The 20,748-nt window shown below is 36.8% G+C and overlaps 1 protein-coding gene and 1 pseudogene across 1 annotated transcript in view; both read right to left on the reverse strand.

Moving 5' to 3' along the window:
* Positions 1 to 321: 321 nt before the first annotated feature.
* Positions 322 to 20,748, reverse strand: part of PLBD1 (phospholipase B domain containing 1) — a 29,044-nt gene continuing 8,617 nt past the window's right edge. The window contains exons 2-11 of the mRNA XM_007427706.4: positions 13,667 to 13,886; positions 11,453 to 11,536; positions 10,728 to 10,866; positions 8,452 to 8,613; positions 6,330 to 6,474; positions 5,118 to 5,318; positions 4,882 to 5,022; positions 4,228 to 4,413; positions 3,310 to 3,416; positions 322 to 1,167 (exon numbers count right to left, since the gene is read on the reverse strand). Coding sequence (XP_007427768.2) covers positions 1,000 to 1,167; positions 3,310 to 3,416; positions 4,228 to 4,413; positions 4,882 to 5,022; positions 5,118 to 5,318; positions 6,330 to 6,474; positions 8,452 to 8,613; positions 10,728 to 10,866; positions 11,453 to 11,536; positions 13,667 to 13,886 — 1,553 coding nt within the window. The 3' untranslated portion in view covers positions 322 to 999. The remainder of the gene's footprint in view (positions 1,168 to 3,309; positions 3,417 to 4,227; positions 4,414 to 4,881; positions 5,023 to 5,117; positions 5,319 to 6,329; positions 6,475 to 8,451; positions 8,614 to 10,727; positions 10,867 to 11,452; positions 11,537 to 13,666; positions 13,887 to 20,748) is intronic.
* On the reverse strand, positions 13,894 to 17,189 carry LOC112540571 (grpE protein homolog 1, mitochondrial pseudogene; annotated as a pseudogene).

A 20,748-nucleotide genomic window follows, 5' to 3' on the forward strand; every position in this document is an offset into this window, starting at 1 on the left:
GGGTGCTTAGTCTTAATTTGCATGTTAAATTTAAGCAGCTGCTTCTGCCAAATGTCAAAAAGAGCGTTCCCATTCTACGTTGAGTGAAATACTAATAATGGACTCCAGGTCCAATAAAGAGCACCTTATTTTAATGTTCTGCCTTTCCCTGATTCTTGCTGGTAATTTACTGTAATAAAATAAAATAAATACCAAATAAAATCAGAGAAACAAGAGGCAAGCCATTCTGCTGCATACCTGAAGGAACTTTCTAATTAAAAAAGTAAAAAAAAAAGCTTTTTACTTTTACTATATCTGAATAAGTACTGTTCTTATAGATGTGCTTCTTAAATTGATTTATTCGTTGCAGTCATATAGAAGAATATAAATCATTTATCAAGTATGATGAATTTTGACCTGGCAGTCTTAACATTTCCAGTGATTTTTGCTGTTACCTGTTGTAACCAATCTATAGAAAATAGCCTTGATTTATATTGCACTATAGTGAGAGGAAGATGGGGAGGAAGAGAGCAAGACAGAGTGAATTATTACTGCAGCTAATTTATTGGATAAAAATTTGCTGCAAGTGATTGGACTCATTGTTGTGCATTCCGGCATCTAACCTCTCCTAAAACAAAAGGACCAGAGTGGACTCATTCCTGGTATAGTAGTTGTTCTCTCCCATTCCAATCAATATTGCCTTGTGAAGCTACTGAAGCCACAACATGTAGCTGTACTGTGTACGTACTTCGATTAAAAACATTAAGATTCCTGCACAGGAGAAGCTCTAGTAGGAAAACATTTAGTTAAACTAAACATTTGGATAAAAAAGTAGAAAACCCAAGGGCTATATATCCTGTTATGCCCATACATACTTGCATAGTTATTTCAGGCTTTCCCTTTCCCCATAAGACACCAAGGGTAAAATCAAGGTATGTACAGGCCAGTTTATTTGGTATGGCAGAAAAAGTGTGAACACGATTTATTTTCCTGCATATGTTAAAAACATCAGATACAGATTCACAGCACTGGCTTCATAGTGACGAAATCAAAGTTATATGACTCTGGCAGACCCTGGTGCTTTGTCTCGTTGAAACGAATCCAGCTGAAGACAGGCAGGCCTTCCTCCACAGGTGGGCCATTGATGGCATAGGCTGTAAACTCTGCAGCCATATTGATATCTGCTATCTATACAAAATTGTAAGAGAAGAAGTCATGTAAGAGAAGAGAAGAAGCGGTGGGTGGGTGTTTCACAAGTACAACATGCACAATTTATTTTTGAAATTTCCTTTAAATCATATGAATGGATCACTTTAATTCATACTGCTTTTTTTTCTTTTCTTTTCTTTTTTTTGCTTTCTATACAACATTAAAAGAAAGCAAAATTATTCAGAAGTGGCCCAGGACAATCTAAACTATGATCATTGGATCACATATGCCCCAAACCAGCCCATTTATTCAACAAGGTGAATTAAAGACCAGAATGGAGATGCTGAGTCATACATTAAATATTGGTCAGATATGATTTTGTGTACTTTAATTATGTGTGGGGCAAGGAGAGAGGCCTGAAAAATTTCCTACATCTAAATAAAAAGGGTAAGCTGCCCATGATGATGCATGACAACAAGTCTGATTAACAGTTGATAAACCAAGTTTCCCCCCTCCATAAATATGATATCTGCAACATTTTCAATACATAGTATAATTTGGATTTATCTGGGTTTTGTCTTGAGCTGGCTTTGTGAGCAGATTATCCATCAGATATTAAGCCACACTCACTAGCAACAAAAACATTGTGAGATTTCAACATCCAGCCTCCTCAGTGAGATTCTTAATGAGATCCATATTCTTGTCCTGTTTCTTCTTCGACCAAAAGATACCCAATCTTGTAATGTGCTGTACATGGAGCTGTCTTTGAAGACCATCTAGAACTTACAATTGGCACTGAATGTGGTGGCACAGATAGTAATGGGCATCTCTTGTTACACCCATGTGACACCTTTGCTCCGTGAGCTACACTGACTCCCAACAGGCTTCTGGGTATAATTCAAGTTGCTAGTTATCACTTATAAAGCCCCTCATGGCATAGGACCAGGATATTTGCAAGGTGGCCTGCTCCCAACAATATCTCTCCATTCCACACACTGCAGTAGGAAGGGCATATTCAGGTCCCTTCCTTGAAACAATGTCATCTTATGGGACCCTGGAGATGTGTCTTCTCAGTGGTGGCCCTTTGGAATAATCTTCCCCTCAGCATAAGATGGTCCCAACCCTGCAGACCTTTAGAAAGGCAGTTAAGTCCTGGCTGTTCCCTCGGGCCTTTGGGCTGGAATGTGTAGAGTTCCCATCCATGGGATTTATACTACACTTCAGCTGTGTTTGCCATTTATGGTCTATATGGTTTTAATGATATGGGTGTGGGTTTTTTTGTATTTGTTGCTTTTGACTTTTTCTTTCTTTTTTTTGTACGCCACCTAGAGTCACATTGTCTAAGTTGAGTGGCCATGTAAATGCTTTAAATAACTAAATCAACCAACCTTTCTGTTATTCTTACTTGGCCCATATTTCAATTAACTCCTTTAACTATTTTCCCTCACAGTTCCTGCTATCCATTTCTCTCTTTGCCATCCTGAACTAAAAAGTGTGTGACAAAAGAATATTTGAATTTTCTGTTACTGTATGAGTCTTCTATATCATTGCAAAATAGATAGATAAAATGATAGGTCAGTGTTCAGAATTTCTGAATCTTCCTTCCAGATAATCAAAGAGCCTACATGCAGTTTAACAACAGAGACTATGGTATTCCTTAAGTAGCCAATATTAATTTCTCAAGGATAGGAGCAAGGAATCTATGGCTCTCCCAACCGTTGCTAAACTACAATTCGCAACATCCACCACTGTTAGCTATGCTGGCTAGGGCTGCTAGAGACCCCTTGCCTCTATCTTAAAGGGAGAATTAAACATTTTACTCAGTTTGTACTGGTCTGTGGCATGAAGCTGATATAGTTCACAAGCTGCCTCTGAAATGGCTACATTTTACAGCCTTAGCACAAAAACAAGTATTTACACTGAATTCTCATTTTATTTTCAACTGTTAATTGGATGCAAGCTGCTCTCAATGGAAATGTGATAATAATGATGAGAATGATTGTCAAAATAACTGTTGGACTGCTCAGCTGCTGGCACCTGTACTGGTAATATATGATTGTCAAAATAACTGTACTGTCTGCTCAGTTGCTAGCACTGTGCATGTAGAATTAAGTGAGTCAACGAATGTTTTTCCCATCTCACAAGTAACTATAGTGGGGCAATTCCTTTCGGAATGTTTACCTTAGAGTCATAGCATCCAGCTGGAACAGGTCTCTTGTGCTTTAAGTCTTCCCGACAGCAAATGGTATTGCAAGGATTGTGTCTTGCATATGGATCTTTCTTATAATCTGGAAAATAAGAGGAGAGGATGAGTACGTTTTGTCACTCCTGCTTAAACATGAATTAACCTCATTTCTGAAAAGTCAGAACACTGAATTTGATTCTTGCCTTTCCTCCAAAGAACTTGGGGCCATTTTCTCGCCATCCCAGTTGGATTTCATCTATGATGTAGGATAGAATGAGAGAGTAGAAGAGAGGGTCTCCCAAGATTACCCTGCAAGCTTTACCTGTTTATTCTAATGGGGAGATTTAAGTCTGGTCACTGCACTGAAGGCCAGTAAGGAAGCAGAATCATACCCCAAAACTGGATTACAAATAATTGGATAATGTTCTGTGCCAGATATCAAATCATTCAGAATTATAATGTAATCACTGTTGTGTAGAATGTAGATTCTCTTGGGTGATCTAAAAACTAGATATTTACAGACCTGATGTTAACAACCACATAGCTTGAGTCTTACTGAAAAGTAGTTAGTCAATATCAGATTTTAAGAACTGTACATGCAGGCTATTTCCTCTGGTGCCTAAAGTATAATTAAAGCTCTGAGAAGTTGTTTAAAGGTAACTAATTGCAATTTGGCTCTCATCACTCATCAACCTGGAAAATTGTATCCAAAGTATAAGGTATTTAAGATTCAATACACTTCTTTCCTTGTTCTAACTAGATTCAACACACAATGGCCAAGATTTTCACAGTTTGACATTGTAAAAGGTGAGTAGACATTGCTATTGCAAAACAAATGCTTGGTAATTAGTTTTTTTATGATGTAGGAGAAAGCAATTTAAAAAAAATCAATGGAAAAATTAAAAATGGCATACTATTATATCTCATGATGTACTTCATGGCCTCCATATCAGTCACTTTCCCTTGGTCCCGTCGGAAGATTTTTGCTCTGGGGGCCATTTCATAAGAAAAGTCCAAGCCATACTTTTGAACATATTCTGCATATCCACTCATATTATAGATCATTTTATGGAAAGGGATGTTGTAGGAAGGCCAGTATCCTGCAAAACAAGGCTTTACCAGTGAATGGGTTCAGCTGGAGCTTTTTGCACATTGCTTGAAAGTTCTCAGTTGAGCTGCAAGAAACATTAGCCAGGTTCTAAAACACTCTTTGAATCCCATGGAAATCAAAGGAATGCAAGCCAAACTAGCATGGCAGAAGAATTTAATAAAAAGAGGTTTCACTTGGAGAAGCTGAAGTATTCAAGGATCCTCAAATTCAGCAAAAGAAAGTGAATTTATATCATATATCATCTTTAGCACAATGGAAATTTGTATTTAGTGCTGAAGTGTCACACACGCACAAATATTTCTATAAACACACATTTGGAATTCCTAATATGCGGCAACTAATGTTTAGATTATTTGCAACTTCCATTAGGAAGCAAAAGTGACTGTTTTTAGCTGAGGCTATTTACCTTCTGCCCTCTCCTGTTCCATAATTCTAAAACTCTTACGTAAATGTTTACCTTTACGGAGAATCTTTGTTTGATCAGAATATTCTACAAATTTGGGAACCTGTTCAACGATATATAGAGTCCCATCCTCAAGGCTTCTTTGCAATTTGATCTTTTTTGTATCCAGTATCATATACTGGTTATTATAGGTACCTAAAGAGCCATGAGAAAATAGTTAAATATTTATTGTGTGGTTTTTTTCCCCATAGAATCTTGGGTGAAAAAAATTCCCATTCAAATATACCAACCAGAATTCTGTTTTTCAAAGGTTTGGGCCCAGGTCTTTCCTGAATCTCCCATCATATTGGCAATACGAACTCTCTCCCATGCAAAGAGGCTCTCAGGTACCACTTGTCTAAGAAGAGAAAGGTTGAATACACTGTTTGTGGTCTGCAACATGATCAATCCACTGCCAAGTATGTAAAAGTCATCTAGGGAAACCAAAAAACCTGAAACAAGAATTTTCAGAAAGTTTATTATTCAAAAAGAGATCCTTCATAATTTTTATTCTAATGCTTGATTTCCAGAAAAGAAAGAAATTAAATGAATAAAAACAAAGGATCTATAGCAACAGCAGCACAGAATCAACTTATTATAACTAAGGGAAACAGAATTCAGCTAAATGATATAAGGTGTTCAACACTGAGATTCTGGAAGTGGTGAACTTTTCTACACTGGACATACTTGTGAAGAGACTAATGTCCATTTGTCATGCATCCTACAATTGCTTCTAGAAATGTGGATACTGCATTGGACAGGGCTGGACAAGATGACTCCAAAAATGTTTTTCTTTCAGTGGCTCCAACACAACACAATCAGGTAAAGATCTTCTCAGTGGTGTTACTTATACGGTGGCACTCATTTGCTCAACATGGATGTCCTTTCAGCCCCAGGTATATTAAAATTCTATGATTCTGTGTTCATTTTAACAAAATACATGCAGAATTTTTCACAAGACCAGTGTAAAACTGTACTTTCTTAGTCTGAATAGCATCAGCAACCCCTTCCTTTTTTCAATTTTTGGTATCTTATTTTCAGTCTATGTCATGGTTTGAGGTGTGATTGGCATATAAGAGCTATGGGTGGGGAAGGAGGACTGGAGATAGATCTAACTATTCCTGTTTCTTTTGGAGATGCCTGCAGTCCTAGCTTGCAGGAAGGGGACACAATAGATAAAGATCTGCAATGCTGCAAATTCATCCCTGATTTCTACTGGCCTTGGGAAAAGCTCTCCTTGCTTCTCACCTCACAAAAGCCATCATAAGAAAAATGATTTCTTTTATGATTTAAGGTCATATGGTCAATGAAGGATGGTGCTTGTACTCTAAATATGAACAGCAAGAAATTTATTTGGTTTATGTCTCTAAGTTCAATATGTATGGAGGGCCCAAACTGGAAAAGGTTATAGCTCACAGACAAACTAAGAAACACGTATGGCATGTTTCATTCATCTAACTTACCTGGATAACTGCTAAAAGAGGCACGTCCTGTTCTTGTCTGTGGGTCAGTAATTCTGAAGTCCCAGTGTTTATATATTCTCAAAGTGGCAGCATATGTGAACCAGCTAGAATGAGCAAAATAGATATTCTCATATCCAGGGAGGACCTGAGAAAAAGACCAAATTAGTTATCTGGAATACTGCAAACAAATAGCAGGCAAATCACTTTTGTTCATCTTTTATGGAATTTAACATTTTAAAAAATCCTCTTATTAGTTTTTGGTCAGTAATGTAAATCAACCCATTAATAGAAGAACTGGCCTCACACAACGTTGAAGGTGTTGCAAGAGGTAAAGACCCCAAAAGTGTTCTTTTTTTTCCTGTTGCTATCCATCAGATAAGAATAAAAAAGGGGGGGCACTGTATTCAGCAGACATATGGAGCTGGGAAGGCATGAAAACTTGAGGAATTTTCCAATTAGTTTTCTTAGCATGCCTTACACAGATAAAATCAGGACAAAGTCACCAGTGTATGCATGTCAAAATTGGAAAGATGGCAGGTGCAATGTTGCAATGCAAGTCCCACCCCTTTTGTACACATGTGGTACTTATCTAACCTCAGGTGAAGATCTATTCCAAAGGAAAAGAACAGCAATTGAAAAGGCCTGTCCTCATGGTCCCCAATGATCATACACTCTCAGAGATGGGACCTGACGGCTGCTTGCCCCAAAAGATGTTATTGTACAGGCAGAGACTGAAATGGTATGTAGGAATGGCTTTGGGAGACAGGGGGATACACAGCCAAGGGAACAGTCAGATAAGAGGCAGCTTAACCTGCAGCACGAACGTGGGCATGGCAAATGTCTCAGAAGGGACCCTCCCTAGTTTCGTGAGTTGTAAAGCCGACGGGGGAGAAATGTACTTTCAGACTTGCAAGATTCTGTTGATGTAGCCTTACAATAAAGTAGAATTAGTTCATCTGGGTGTGCTTCCTGTCTGAACTACCTTGCAAGGCTGACAGAGACCCCTGGGAGCAGGCAGTCCCAAAGATATCCAGGTCACGAGCCATATAGGGCTTTAAAGTGACAACCAGAACCTTGAATTAAACTTGGAAGCCAACAGGTAACTAGTGCAGCTCTTGCAGTGGTGGTACTATCTGGGGAAAATAAGAAGCACCCATAAGACTCGAGCCACTGCATTCTGGATCTGCTGTAGCTTCCAAGTGGTCTTCAAGAACAACCCCGTGTAAAGCATATTACAACTGTTCAGTCAAGAAGTTACTGTGAACTGGGTATCCTGATCTAGGAACGGTCTGAGGTGACACATAAGATGGAATTATGTAAAGGCCTTCCTAGCCACAGCTGCCAACTGCAAGCAGGAATTATGAGTTCAGGTGGACCCTCAATTTATGAACTTGTGCAGTCCAGATGAGTACAACCAGAACTATTGTTTATTTAAATTCTATGACCACCCATCTCATCTGGGCAGCTAACAACAATTTAAAAAATAGAACCTAAACAGCATAACAAACAATACATAATTGGTAGCCAGGGTAAAACTAGAAGCAAACATCAAAAACCAGCATCAACATAACCAGCTCACGGGCTTTACCATATATTCCAACCCCAGGAACTTAAAGGAATCATAGGATTGAAGGAACCTTAGAGATCATCTAGTCCAACCCCTTGCCCAGTGCAGGAATCTAGCTCCAAAACATGGTATTTATGTCTTTTAATTTCCTCAACATGTTCTACTATGCCTGCCACTTAATCCCAATCTGTTAAAAATGGATCCAAATTTTATGTGTTCTCATACTACTTAGCAAAATGTATGAAGCTTTGGTTTCCTTAATTTCACTTTGGATTCACATCCTGAGTCAAGCTGGAAGGCCTCTGATTAAGTAGAATCAGACTACTTTTAAGATGTTGAAAGGGATGAATCAATGTTTGTGCATTGGTGACTTCCTAGTTCATAACTCAGCTGACAGTAGCAGCGCTCCTGAAAGCCCAGTTAATGAGAACAATGGAGAATAAGCAGTTTGTGTTCACAATGCCTTACAGTTTGCAGACTGCTTGGATTGTGGTGTAGTCAGTCTCATCAGTCCTTTTAGTCCTAAAGCAAAAGTAAAAATGCTACTGCTCTCACCTTGATCAAAGCTGAGCAATGGCCCATATCCCATTGGTATCTCCTAGAGACTTCTGGCATAAAAAGAGAATCACTGTTTGTTGACTCTGAGAATAAGGGAGGAATCAGGTCAAGCAGATCTCCAACTGCATTTAGGAAACTAATTTCAAACTCAGTGAGAGGCTGAAATGAAAGAGATAACGGATACATAAGATTCAGGTTTATCTATATCAGTGTTACACATAACAGGCAGCAGTAACCCACGTCTGACCAGCTTTTCTTTAAGCTGGGAATCTGAAGACTTAAAAGTCCAACAGCAGTAATGTCTTATTTCAAACATTCATATTAAAATTAACAAATAATAGTTCATAAAGGAAGCTCATAAAGGAAATTGGATGTGAAATTACTGGTTTAGCAGGTATGGTTTATTCAGATAGAACCTTACTGATCAGCATCCCATTTAAAGAGAACCCAAATACTAGACAAAAGAGTATTTGTTCTTTGATGAGCTGTACAATGAGTGAGGAAGGGAATTTCCTTGGTTCAGCCCCTGCAGATGAAGCTTTAGAGTGAAGCAGAGTTCTTATCAGCAGATTCTGGTAACTCAAAGTTCTGCATATTCCCTGATAAAGGAGTTACCATCATACAAGAGCCAGAGAAGAGGAAGTGAGGGATGAAGAGTGCAATATAATATGAACTATTGTCAATATTCCTCCTTTTTGCTTCCTCTTTGTTTTCTGTTTCATTTCCATAAAACCCTAACAGAAAACGCAATAAATATTGCAAAATATAATAAAGCCATCTAAGAACAGATTCCCTAATCAAAATCACTGTGCTGCAATGAAATATTCAAAATGCGTATTATTTAAAACCCTTTCTTCATGTATAATGAAGAAGAAAAGTAAATTACTTTCCTTCTTAAAATTGGGAATACAGACAAAAGATGAAATTCTACAAATTTTGAAGGGACAAGTATTATATGAAAGTTAAATATACTGTATACTTTTTAATTGCCAAAGTATGAACCAGAGAGAATTTAATTTATTTAACAATATTAAAATTGGAGAACAAACAAAATAGCTGGTTATGTACATACGATTCTCCAAATATCCAAATATAATTATCCAAATAGCATGCAAATATCTTATTTCTGTTTTTTAAGAAATCCACCACCAGTTATACTCAAATCCTAAAATCCAAATTCAACAGCAAAGCAGTACATAACTATCAATATACAGTAAAGATTTTAAGCTTTAGCAGAGAAATTAGATATTGATGATTGTAAAATCTTACGATGTTAAAGAACATACATGCAGTTGCCCAAAAATGGAATTACCCAAAATATAGAGAAACAAACGTCTTTTATTTGTCTACACTCAGTTCCATTTTCATCATTTGTAAAGAGTATAATTTAATACTGTTCTCATGATTTTACTTAGCATGGTGGAAAAAATGGAACAAACTACTTATTTAAAAATTGTGTTACTTTATGTATAATATTGACAAATAAAGTACTAAAAAGAGTGCATTTCTACTGACTGGATCAATGCAAAATGTGTAGAATCATTGGGAAAAGACTGCCAACCTTATTTAGCACTGGACAATATTTCTGCCAGTGGCATCATTGGCAAACTGTTCATCTTTACATCAAATACATTAAAAATACAGCCAATTATTTGGGTTTACTTCTTGAACATAAAAGTAGAGGCCAATAGTTTTCAATGTTATTTTTACTTTATAAAAGATGTGTTTATTAATATGGTCAAGGAATGTTTTTTCCTTCTTCTCTGTTTCTATAAATCACTTTCAGAGAAATTAATTCAAAGGGGATAAATGTTATTTTTGCTTCAAATGGTATTGACCTTGATTCCATTACCTGCAGGCCCCATATTTTCTTGCAGTGCTTAGACAAAGATAGAAAATTTGTTAAGTTACTCATGTCGTTACTCTCATGGTGTGCCTGAGTAAGGAAATAAAGGTGAAAGCTATCTGCATCCAGTCAATTCTCCTCTTGCTAATTCACGACATCCTGCTGCCTTTGTATTCTCTGTGTGTGGCATAGCACATGCAGACAGACTTTCATCCCTCCATCTAAGCTTCCTAAATGGTTAGAGAATTCTTAAGTAATGCTCCACTTCTGGGCTTGTATTCCAAGTTTTGTATCAAATGGATAGCTATAACATAAAGGATATTTTACATATTCGGTGCAGAAAGCAGAAAGGCCTGGTCTTAATTTAAATCTTGAACTAAACTCTATTTCCCTTCCTGAAAGTTAAAGTCAACATATTGCTTCTTACTGTTCTTTTCTGTCGTTTAGCCCATTCCACGTTTCCCATGTACAGCCCATCCAACTGAGCAATAATATATCCTGCATTTCTCCAGAAGGGGTCATCCTTGTTATTTTTTATTTGTTGCCTGGTCCACTGATCCTGTTTTCTGCATAGGAACAAATCTGAGTTTAGAATTTTTTTTTTTATCAGATCATCTCAGAATTATAGTTAAGGTTTGTTCTATTCTATGACTCAATGGGACTTTCTTATGAGTAAATATATTTAGGATTATGTTTTCTTCAAGTCATTAAAGAATGAAGTCACTTGACAAAGGGCAAACCACAGTAACACATGTTCTTTTGTTGAAAAGTAACTAGATCAGGTCACCTTTCAACTTGCTGCTCTGGTAATTTCAAACATCACACATACATTGCCTCTGCTAAATATAATGACCCTAAACTGCTGGAGGCCCTGTCAACTCTGCATCAAAAACAAAAAGCAAAAAACCAAGTCTTGTGGCATTTTAGAATAATAGAATTGTGTCATAATCTTTCCTTGTATCACATGCTTTACCATCAATTCTTGCACAGAGTCATGCTAATTCTCTTTGTATCGCTCCTCATTTAGTTATATGTTGCTGGAGCAAGTAGAATTAGTTTAGTAAAACATACAGATAGCACTTAAAGCCTTATTATGACACTTGCTTAACTGCTACTTATGAATAGGTACATTTCTGACAATAGAATACATACTGCATAAAATGTTTAACTTTTTGTTCAATGATGACATTCTTAATCAGCTGAGGATACAGATTTGCAACATGGTCACACATACGTCTGAAAGAAATATAGGGCAAATATTATTTTAGTCCACTTGTCTTGCCTTGTCAATATGAACACAATTTGATAAATTTTATGTCTTAACTGATATCTTTAGTACAGCAACAGTTGTGACATTCCAATTTAAAGAATAAGAGAGATTGCACATCATTTCCTTCTGAATGTGAAATAACATTAACTAGGTTTCCCACCCTACTCACAGCAACCCTAGTTAAAATTGTGTATTTCAAGTTATTTCTTATAATATTTTGCTAAATCAGCCTGGACTCTTCTCTCATTTGATGCTGTAAGCAGGACACTAATTTTGCCCAATAACCTTGGTTTGCCTTCACAGAGCTATAGGCAAAAGAACAAACCATGGAGATAAAAAATTGAAGTATGAATTTAGAGAATAAAAATAATCTGGAAAGAACTCCACATGGCTTTTTATAGCTGTCGGACCTAATGTTTACTTATATCCTCCCAGACTTTTTCTTTTTTAAAAAGGGACATTTACTTTATTGGATGGATGCCATATGAAAAGGAAAACATGTACAGTTCTATGCACATTTATTCAAAGCAAACCCGTTGTCTTCCAAAGGACTTACTCCCAAGTAAATATGTGTAGTCTTGCAGACTGAAAGTAGTTATTTATTGTCAATAAAACAGTTACTATTCTCTTTCAAACATAAGTGTGCAACTTAATTAAATTAAATATAGATAGTATAACTTTTTCCTTTGTGTTTAATACATTTTCCCTTCTGGCATGTTAAAAATTACTGGTGTACTTTGTAAGGGATCCAATTTGGGGGCCAGCATGCAGCCCTGAGGTCTCAGACTGTGCATCACTGCCTTAAAAGTTAGGTATCTGAAATAACAGACTGGGGTATTGTGGGAGTTGAAATCCACACATCTTAAAGTTGCCATGGTTGGGAAAGAGTCTAATAGCCAGTAGTACAGATTCTAGGTTACAATTACATTTCAGTGGGAGACTGTCACATTGCTAAGTTACTTTTTAATTATTGTAATTTAAATAGTATTTTCTTGCATTACAATATCAGTGGAGATGTATTCTCTCCTTTAGTATTAACCTCTCACAGAAAAAGAAGCAAGCTCTGAACATAATGTCACATCCAACCTGGACTTTAGCAGCAAGCGATGCCAACACTATATTGTGACATTCTGACTTTTTAAAAATGCTCTGAAAGTACTGTGATCCTTCACTGTACCATTTCATTGAAAGAGCACTAATCTAATCTAAAGAAGAGCAAAAGGTACAAAGGCATCAGCGTACAAGCAGTCTATTTCTTTGCTTTGGAAGAGAGAGAAAGAGAAGCTCAGAACTTTGTAACATGGAGGTGCTTTCGATATCGTCTAAGGCTACCACACCTCCAACAGAAACCTTTTAGCAACTTAAATAGTTAAGTTTTTCTGATCATCAGTGTTTTCCTTAAATTATCACAAAACTTGTGCTAACCTAAAATAGTGTTCTCCAACATGGTGCCCTTCAAGTTTTGGACCACAAATTGCCATCCTGTAAATCTAGAATGACCCAAGGTTAGGGAAGTTTAGCCAAGATCTACCGCCATCACTGGCTTTAATGCCTTGTTAAATTACAAAGACTACCCCCTAATTCACATGAGGGAGGAGGAGAAGCACGATCAGACTTGCAAGATTCTGTTACTGTAGCCAATTTTAATAAAAGTAGCTTTAGGCTTCCGTGGAGTCTGTTTCTTGGTCTGGTGTATCTCGTGGGGCTGACATTTGTCTATCATTCTGGGAGATGAATCCTTCCTTAATGTGTACTGTAAAAGTACATATTAAAAGTAACTAAGCTGCTTCTTTCACATGTACAGTCCCCCATCCTATTTCCTATTTATATCTAAATTGTTTATAATTAATATGGTTTCTCTATCATTTTTCTCCAAGGCAAAATAAGAAACCATGACTCAAAATGGATTTATGTCTCTGCTTTGGAGGCATGTTTGGTCAGTTTGGATATTTTGGAACTTGTGATTACAACCAGCCAAGTAACAAGGGAGAACGTTTTTTTCAAAAATCCAAAAAGTCCAAAAACATTCAAAAAGTTCAAAGCACATTTTGGACCACCAATTAAGTCATCTCAATTTAGTTTACCAAGCTACTTACGAAGCAGTGAGATAACCTTCCAAGAAACCTGCAGCATACATGAGTATTTCATTGCTTATGGACTGGTTACCATAGCCTGCTTTGATCTCAAGAATCCCCCATCCAGTAGACTGTACAGAGTCATTGTAATAGCCATAAGCATCGCCATTCTTGTCTAACACATCCTTAACGTGGAAAGACTTTTCAGCTTCCAACCAATATACAGTAGCACAGTGGAGATCTGTAAGGATATAAAGGAGAACATTGGAAAATCAAAATATGGTAATACCAATGGAAATAGTAGGCAGTATAAAAAATCTAATGCCTAGAATATGAATACATTTATCAAGAGGGAAGATGGGTGGAAGAGATACTTTTCTCAGACATTGTTTCTAGTTAATAAACATCTAAGTTTCTGTCCGTGGAAGATCCCAGTCTTTTGTCTTGAACTTGGCAGCTTGACAGGGGATGGTTGCATTCTAATTTAATCTTAAAATCTAGTTCAACAAAGCAACGACACCTAGGTCAAAAATTCAAGGGGAGGTATATGGAAATATGTCCTTGTTGAAAGTAATGCAGAAATGAGAGTCATGGGAGGAGACAATGGCATTTATATTTGTAACTGACACCTCCCAAAATATACAGTTGCAACTAATTATTTTCAATAGTCCAGCTACCATGTTGCAATTGCTCTTCATCCTTAAACTACTGGATGAATCAGCATATATTCTGCAACCTGTGACTGTACAGATATGAATTAATCACAGTATATTCCTGTTGCTTTATGCAAATACCAGAGTCACAAGGACCTAAATAAAGCCTCATTAATTCATATTTTAAAAGTTTGGTTTGGCATAGGCTTTATTTATTGTGTGGCTTTTCAATCTATGATTGCGAGATTATAAACATTAATTTGTTAAATTGATGTTATTTATTAATTACAACAGAGCTAATAATTAGTAACTACTGTTATAAACATGGCTCACTATATTGCGCTAAGGCAACTCCTGAAGTTCCCTCTATGAAAAGACCAACAAACATAAGCATAGATCCCAGAAATACAAATAAAACTTTTGCAATGGCAGTTCTAGAAATGTTTACATGGCAATAAACCTCAGTAGGATTTAGTTCTGAGAAAACCCCAATTTTGCTCTTTTTTTATTTATAATTCCACATTATGTGAATTCATTTAAAAAACATTTTCAGCATTGCTTTATATGCATTATTACCCTTCCACTATTTTCCTCTGTATCCCGCCTCATTTGGTGAATCACCCCTATGCTTAGTGGTGCATTATTAAGAAATTTAACTAATGTGTATGTGATGCTTATTAATTCTTTCAGATTAGACTGCTATGGTTCTTTCACACCTTGAAGTATGGCTATGCAATTTATAGCCAACCTTTGATACTAAAGCAACAGTGCCAGGTGCTTTCCCTTCCATGGGGACATGAAATAATGCTTCATGTTCATAAAGATCAAATTTGGCCCCAAGAGGATTTACTTTCACCAATCCATGTTTTTTAAACACTTTCTGTATTTGAACTTCAGTCATGGCAAGACCTTCATAAAGATTTTTCAAATGTGGGTTTTCATGCTATAGTTCTTCTTTGGGAACAGACTCAGTTGCTTTTTCCAGAACATCAGCAACTTCCAGTATGTCCTTGCAGAAACTCTGAATTCCATATAACTGCTTTTTCTACCAATTTCTAAGTTCTCTGCCACAGATTTTCTGCATCTGCCCGGGCATGTTTATATTTAACAGTTAGTTCCTTTAACTGCTCTTCCAGTTTGGTCTGGAATTACCTCTGTTAATACCTTTGCATCAGAGCAAGAATCAGTTTTTTGTTCATTGTGGCTCTGGTTTTGTTCTTCTCCCAAATTTGGTCCAGTGCTTTTCTCCTGCAAAGCAGTTGAGAAGGCTGCTGCAAAGCCCCTGAGAAGAGAAAAGCCGCTCGTCCCACTAGCTGCCATGCACCGTGCACTGCCATGTCGCCACCTGACTCAACTTTACTCTTGAGTTTAATACAAAATGACCAATTTTAGAAAAAAATGTAAATATTGTGAAAAATCATGCATATCAGCTTTTTATTTAAATATTACAATTAGTTAATAAGATAGCAAAAAACATTCTATTCAGAGAATGGCCAAGAAAGACAAATAAGAATGTTCTTAAGCAAGATGCCTATACAATATTGTCTATCTTGCCTGTTGTTCATTTTGCACATTTGCCAAAGAGCACAGCCAATGCACTTTCCACATCCCAGCCAGGCCTGACCAATCCTCTTTAAGAACAAACTTCTAACTGCATCATCACCTTCTAGCAGCTTAAAAATACTGGCTGCACATTCCAGCAGTTGTGCTCTATCTTTGTATGCCTTTTTAAAAAAAGTTTTGAATGGGGCATTCTTTTGAAAAGTTTTTCATTTCAAATGCAAAATGTCTGAATGCATGTACGCACTACATTGTCTTCTGCATCTCGTCTCATCTCGTGTCAGAAATGCAGGAACTAGAAAAGGGAAAATTATTTATTTAAATTTTAAAAAATTGAAAACTTTAATATAGTATAGTCTTCTGCATTATCTGCTATCAGTTTTGCCTTCTGCATGAATCCCATGAATTAAAAGATATCAGATCTCAATATATTTGGTTCCCTAGGAACGCAACCTAATGGGGGCTTTGCTTCAAAGCTAAGATCAACAAAAGTTTGAGCAATGCCATCATCCTGCAAAAGACAACTGAAAGAACACAACAGGTCATATTTTGATATGTTGGAGAAAACACTTTTTTAAAAAGGTGTGCTCATGTTCCAAGCTTCTCCCATTAAACTTCTATTGCCACTTATGGGTGGAGCAAGAAAATGGGGAAGAACAGAATGCACTGTGCTTTCTATCTCAAGATTAATCTAACCAGTTTTGAAGAACCCTAACAAATTAATCCATTATAATTAGTATATTATCCTTTATAATTAATGTAGTCTAAAAAATGTTGAATTTTACCTTGGGACAATTCTCACAGCAGGCAACTGGCAATTTAAAAGCAATGTAATAAATTTCACAGTGTATAGATTTTAAAAATCATTCCCACTGATCTCATAACAACAAAAAGATTAGAGTATCTAGCACATTTTTATTTTCTTCATCATGGTCAATTGCTTGGGCAAATCTGACAAAGACCTGCAACAATTGGTCTAGAAAAAAGCCAAATTATCATGCAGAAGATGCACAATATCATGGAAATTCAAAGCCAGGAAGGTCCATATGTTTAGCACCTCTTGATTGCTGAATGAAGGAGTGAAAAAAACCTTCCTTGAGCTTCTTTAAATGCCAGAAGAATTATTTTTGTGGATTATAGCTGCAGCCAGGGAGGAGATAAGAGAGAAAGCTTCATCTTTCTCATTTCATTAGGGCTGTTTCCAAAAAATCTACCAGGTGCACAAAATTAGGCAAACTCCTTCAAAGAAGTTCTGTAAGTTTCAACTCCTCCCTAAGCCTGTCAAGTACTTTTGCTTTGGTCCAAATCAACATTTTTCTTTGCCCCACTGGCCTTTGTCCCCAGTAAGACTACCCCCCACCCCAAAATGCAATCCCCATGTTGAAATACATTTCCCTTGTCAAAATTAGTAGCTATTTCAATTAGTATTTCAGTCAAAAGCCTAATATAACTGATTGAATGAACAACTAGGAAAAACAACAAAAAATAAAGCTTAGGATATATAATATTTCTTTAAGACTTTTTTTTTATTCTTCCTTTATTATTTTTATAAATAACTCAAGGTGACAAACATACCTAATAATCTTTCTTCCTCCTATTTTCCCCACAACAACAACAACCCTGTGAGGGGAGTTGGGCTGAGAGAGATTGACTGGCCCAAAGTCACCCAGCGGCTTTCATGGCGGGACTAGAACTCATAGTCTCCTGGTACTTTAACTACTAGACCAAACTGGCTCTAATATTGTAATGCAGTGAATACATTCAGTTAGTTTAAAAAAATAAATATTAAAACATATATGTAGTCCTAGAAGAAAATGTATTTCCGTTAATGTGGTAAAAAAGAAATGCTTTTGCTGCAGATTGCATAATTACATGCAAGTTACACAAGCACCTCAATCTAGCAAAATGTTAATTCATAGTCTATGCTTTTTGTGAAAGCCAAATTGTTTACCTGAACATTTTCAAACTATTACTCTCAGTTTTAAAAATATAAAGTATGTTATATACTTCTTTTTAAAAATTCATTTTATGAGGGTTTTGTCTCTCCAACTTCAAAAAGCAAGTTTACCACAATAGTAAAATGCTTATAATAAGCTAAACAATAGATACTTGAATTTTAGTTAAATATTTAATATTAAAATTAAACATAGCTATATATATATATATATACACTCCTGGCAAATAGAAGGGGTAGAAATGGAAGCAGTAACAGACTTCATTTATTTGGGCTCCAAGATCACCGCAGATGGAGACTGCAGCCATGAAATTAAAAGACACTTGCTCCTTGGGAGGAAAGCTATGGCAAACCTAGACAGCATATTAAAAAGCAGAGACATCACCTTGCCGACAAAGATCCACATAGTCAAAGCTATGGTTTTTCCAGTAGTAATGTATGGCTGTGAGAGCTGGACCATAAGGAAGGCTGAGTGCCAAAGAATTGATGCCTTTGAACTGTGGTGCTGGAGAAGACTCTTGAGAGTCCCCTGGACTGATAGGAGGTCAAACCAGTCAATCTTAAAGGAAATCAACCCTGATTGCTCATTGGAAGGATTGATAATGAAGCTCAAGCTCAGATACTTTGGTCACCCAAGGTGAAGAGAGGACTCTTTGGAAAAGATCCTGATGCTGGGAAAGATTGAAGGCAAAAGGAGAAGAGGACGGCAGAGGATGAGATGGTTAGATAGCATGAAACTGAGCAAACTCAGGGAGGCAGTGAAGGACAGGAAGGCCTGGAGCAATATGGTTCATGGGGTCACGAAGAGTCGGACACGACTTAATGACTGAACAACAACAACAACAAATACACACAGACACACACAAAGACACACACACACAGTTTCCTGGGACAACATTGCCATGGATTTCGAATTATTATTTTACACATCAATCAGCATGGCTACTCTTTATTTGTATTCCACTGGATTTCCATGAGATGCAGTTCTTATTTTGCTTCCCTGAAACAGTGCTAAACTACTTGTGTTAATTTTTATTAGATCATCTGTTGTGTCCAGGGTGTCCATATCTGAACCCTGAACTATGGACTCTTCTTGGGCAGAGGGGGCCAGCAGGAGGCTCCCAAACCAAATGCAGCTCCTAAGTAATTTTAACTGAAGAAGCTCTAGAACATTTCATTCCACCTCTGATAGAAAGTTGGGCCATATTCATTATTCATACACACATAATCAGAATGGAAGAAGTTGAGATCATTTTCCACTTTAATGTTACATGTAATATATATCAAATATATAAGTACAGTTTTTAGTATGCTATGTAAACTGCATATGAGATGAATTGTTACTTTGTAACTCAGTTAATTAGGAAAACCTGTTGTCTATTATAAAAGATGTTTCTAATTTGTGGAACATTATCTGTAGAACACAACTGTAGTTGGTCATGGGAATTTTGGAAAAAAAGGATTTGCAAATAGAACTGTTCTGCATGTATAACATCAGTACAACAGAAAGCTATCTAAAAGATATAACATTCTTCATATGTAAACATACTGAAAGAAAGGTGCCTCTGTTGATCCAGTTTTTAAGACAACACCCCAGGCCCAGAGCACGTCTAGAAGATGTTCATTTCCTATATCAGAGTGATAGAAAAAAGTCCTCGTCAGAAAATCACTTACTTATAAGCTAGCAAGGAAGAAAAAAGGACAACCGCTAATCTCACACTTAGAATGTAGACAAGTAACAACAGGTTTCTTTTTTTGCTGTTTTTCCAAGTGCAACTTTGATTTTAAAAAAGATTTTAAAACTATTATCAGCAACTATTGCTCCCAAACATTTTTGCTCCTATAATTAATTATAATAGATTCTATCAAATAGAAGAACTAAATAATTTCACTTCCCCTGTCATTATTGTGAAACCATTTCTAAATCAGTAAAAAGCCAGAGTTAAAAAACTTGAACAAAATGACTGGTTTCATTTCTGCTACAAAAATAACAGCCAAAATATAAAAGAGCATAGATACTGTTTTAGGATTCTTGAAAAATGCACAACTCTTTATTTTTTCAATACAGTTTTATACATTTTGGACACTTGAAAAAAGTTTTCAAAACTTTTGAATCCTGGAGGCACAAAGAAATGATCTAAAATGCAGCACTGGCTCCAGTGATATTCACTGCTTTGCTTGCTATCCAGTAACCTGTATTTCATCATTATTGGATCTGGCTGGCCTTGCTGAGTTCAGTAAATCTGGGCAGCCAGTGGTACCCAGCAGATTTTGGTCTCAAAATTTCCCATGGCTTCTGTGAGCTTTTTATATTCCTGTACCCATCAGTGTTACAGTGCAGTACTACTCCTATGCTGGTTAAACAGGTTTAAGATTGAAATAATCCCTTGGGGTACAGGCGTGAGGGCCATTGCCTTCATATCTTGCTTGTAGCTTCCTAGAAGCACCTTGCTAGCACTGTACAAATACAAGGAATCTGGGGAATTTTTACTCTTTTTTAAAGGCTCTTATTCTGTCTTGTCTGTTGCAATTGTCCTCTATAATTTATTCCCTTTTGTGGGATTCCCACAAACCCCAGCAGCCCTAATTCAGACAGCCCATGATGACAAATGGAAAGATGGAATTTCTCCAGTCAGGCAGCTTTTCAATATACAGAAATGAAAGGAAAGATCCCCAAAACCACCAATTCCAGACAGAAACAGGCAACTGCTTCTCAGAATTACTAGCCAGACAATTAAGAAACAACCAGCACTGGAATGAAGAGAAAGGCTGAATTCTGCTGATTGTCATGCACCTTCCAAAGACAGCAAGGTTAGCAACTCTATTCAGCTGGATCGTTTTCAGAACTCCCTCAGGACCCTTCCCTGCTTATACCTAACCACAGCAGGAATATGCCCTGGCAACTTTTTTCTGCCACTTCTTCATGATATAGCCTT

The sequence above is a fragment of the Python bivittatus genome, unplaced genomic scaffold (assembly GCF_059951505.1).
Source record: "Python bivittatus isolate LINGU-HERP-01145 unplaced genomic scaffold, Pbiv_v1 ctg000330_np1212, whole genome shotgun sequence".
In the NCBI taxonomy this organism is placed as follows: Eukaryota; Metazoa; Chordata; class Lepidosauria; order Squamata; family Pythonidae; genus Python; species Python bivittatus.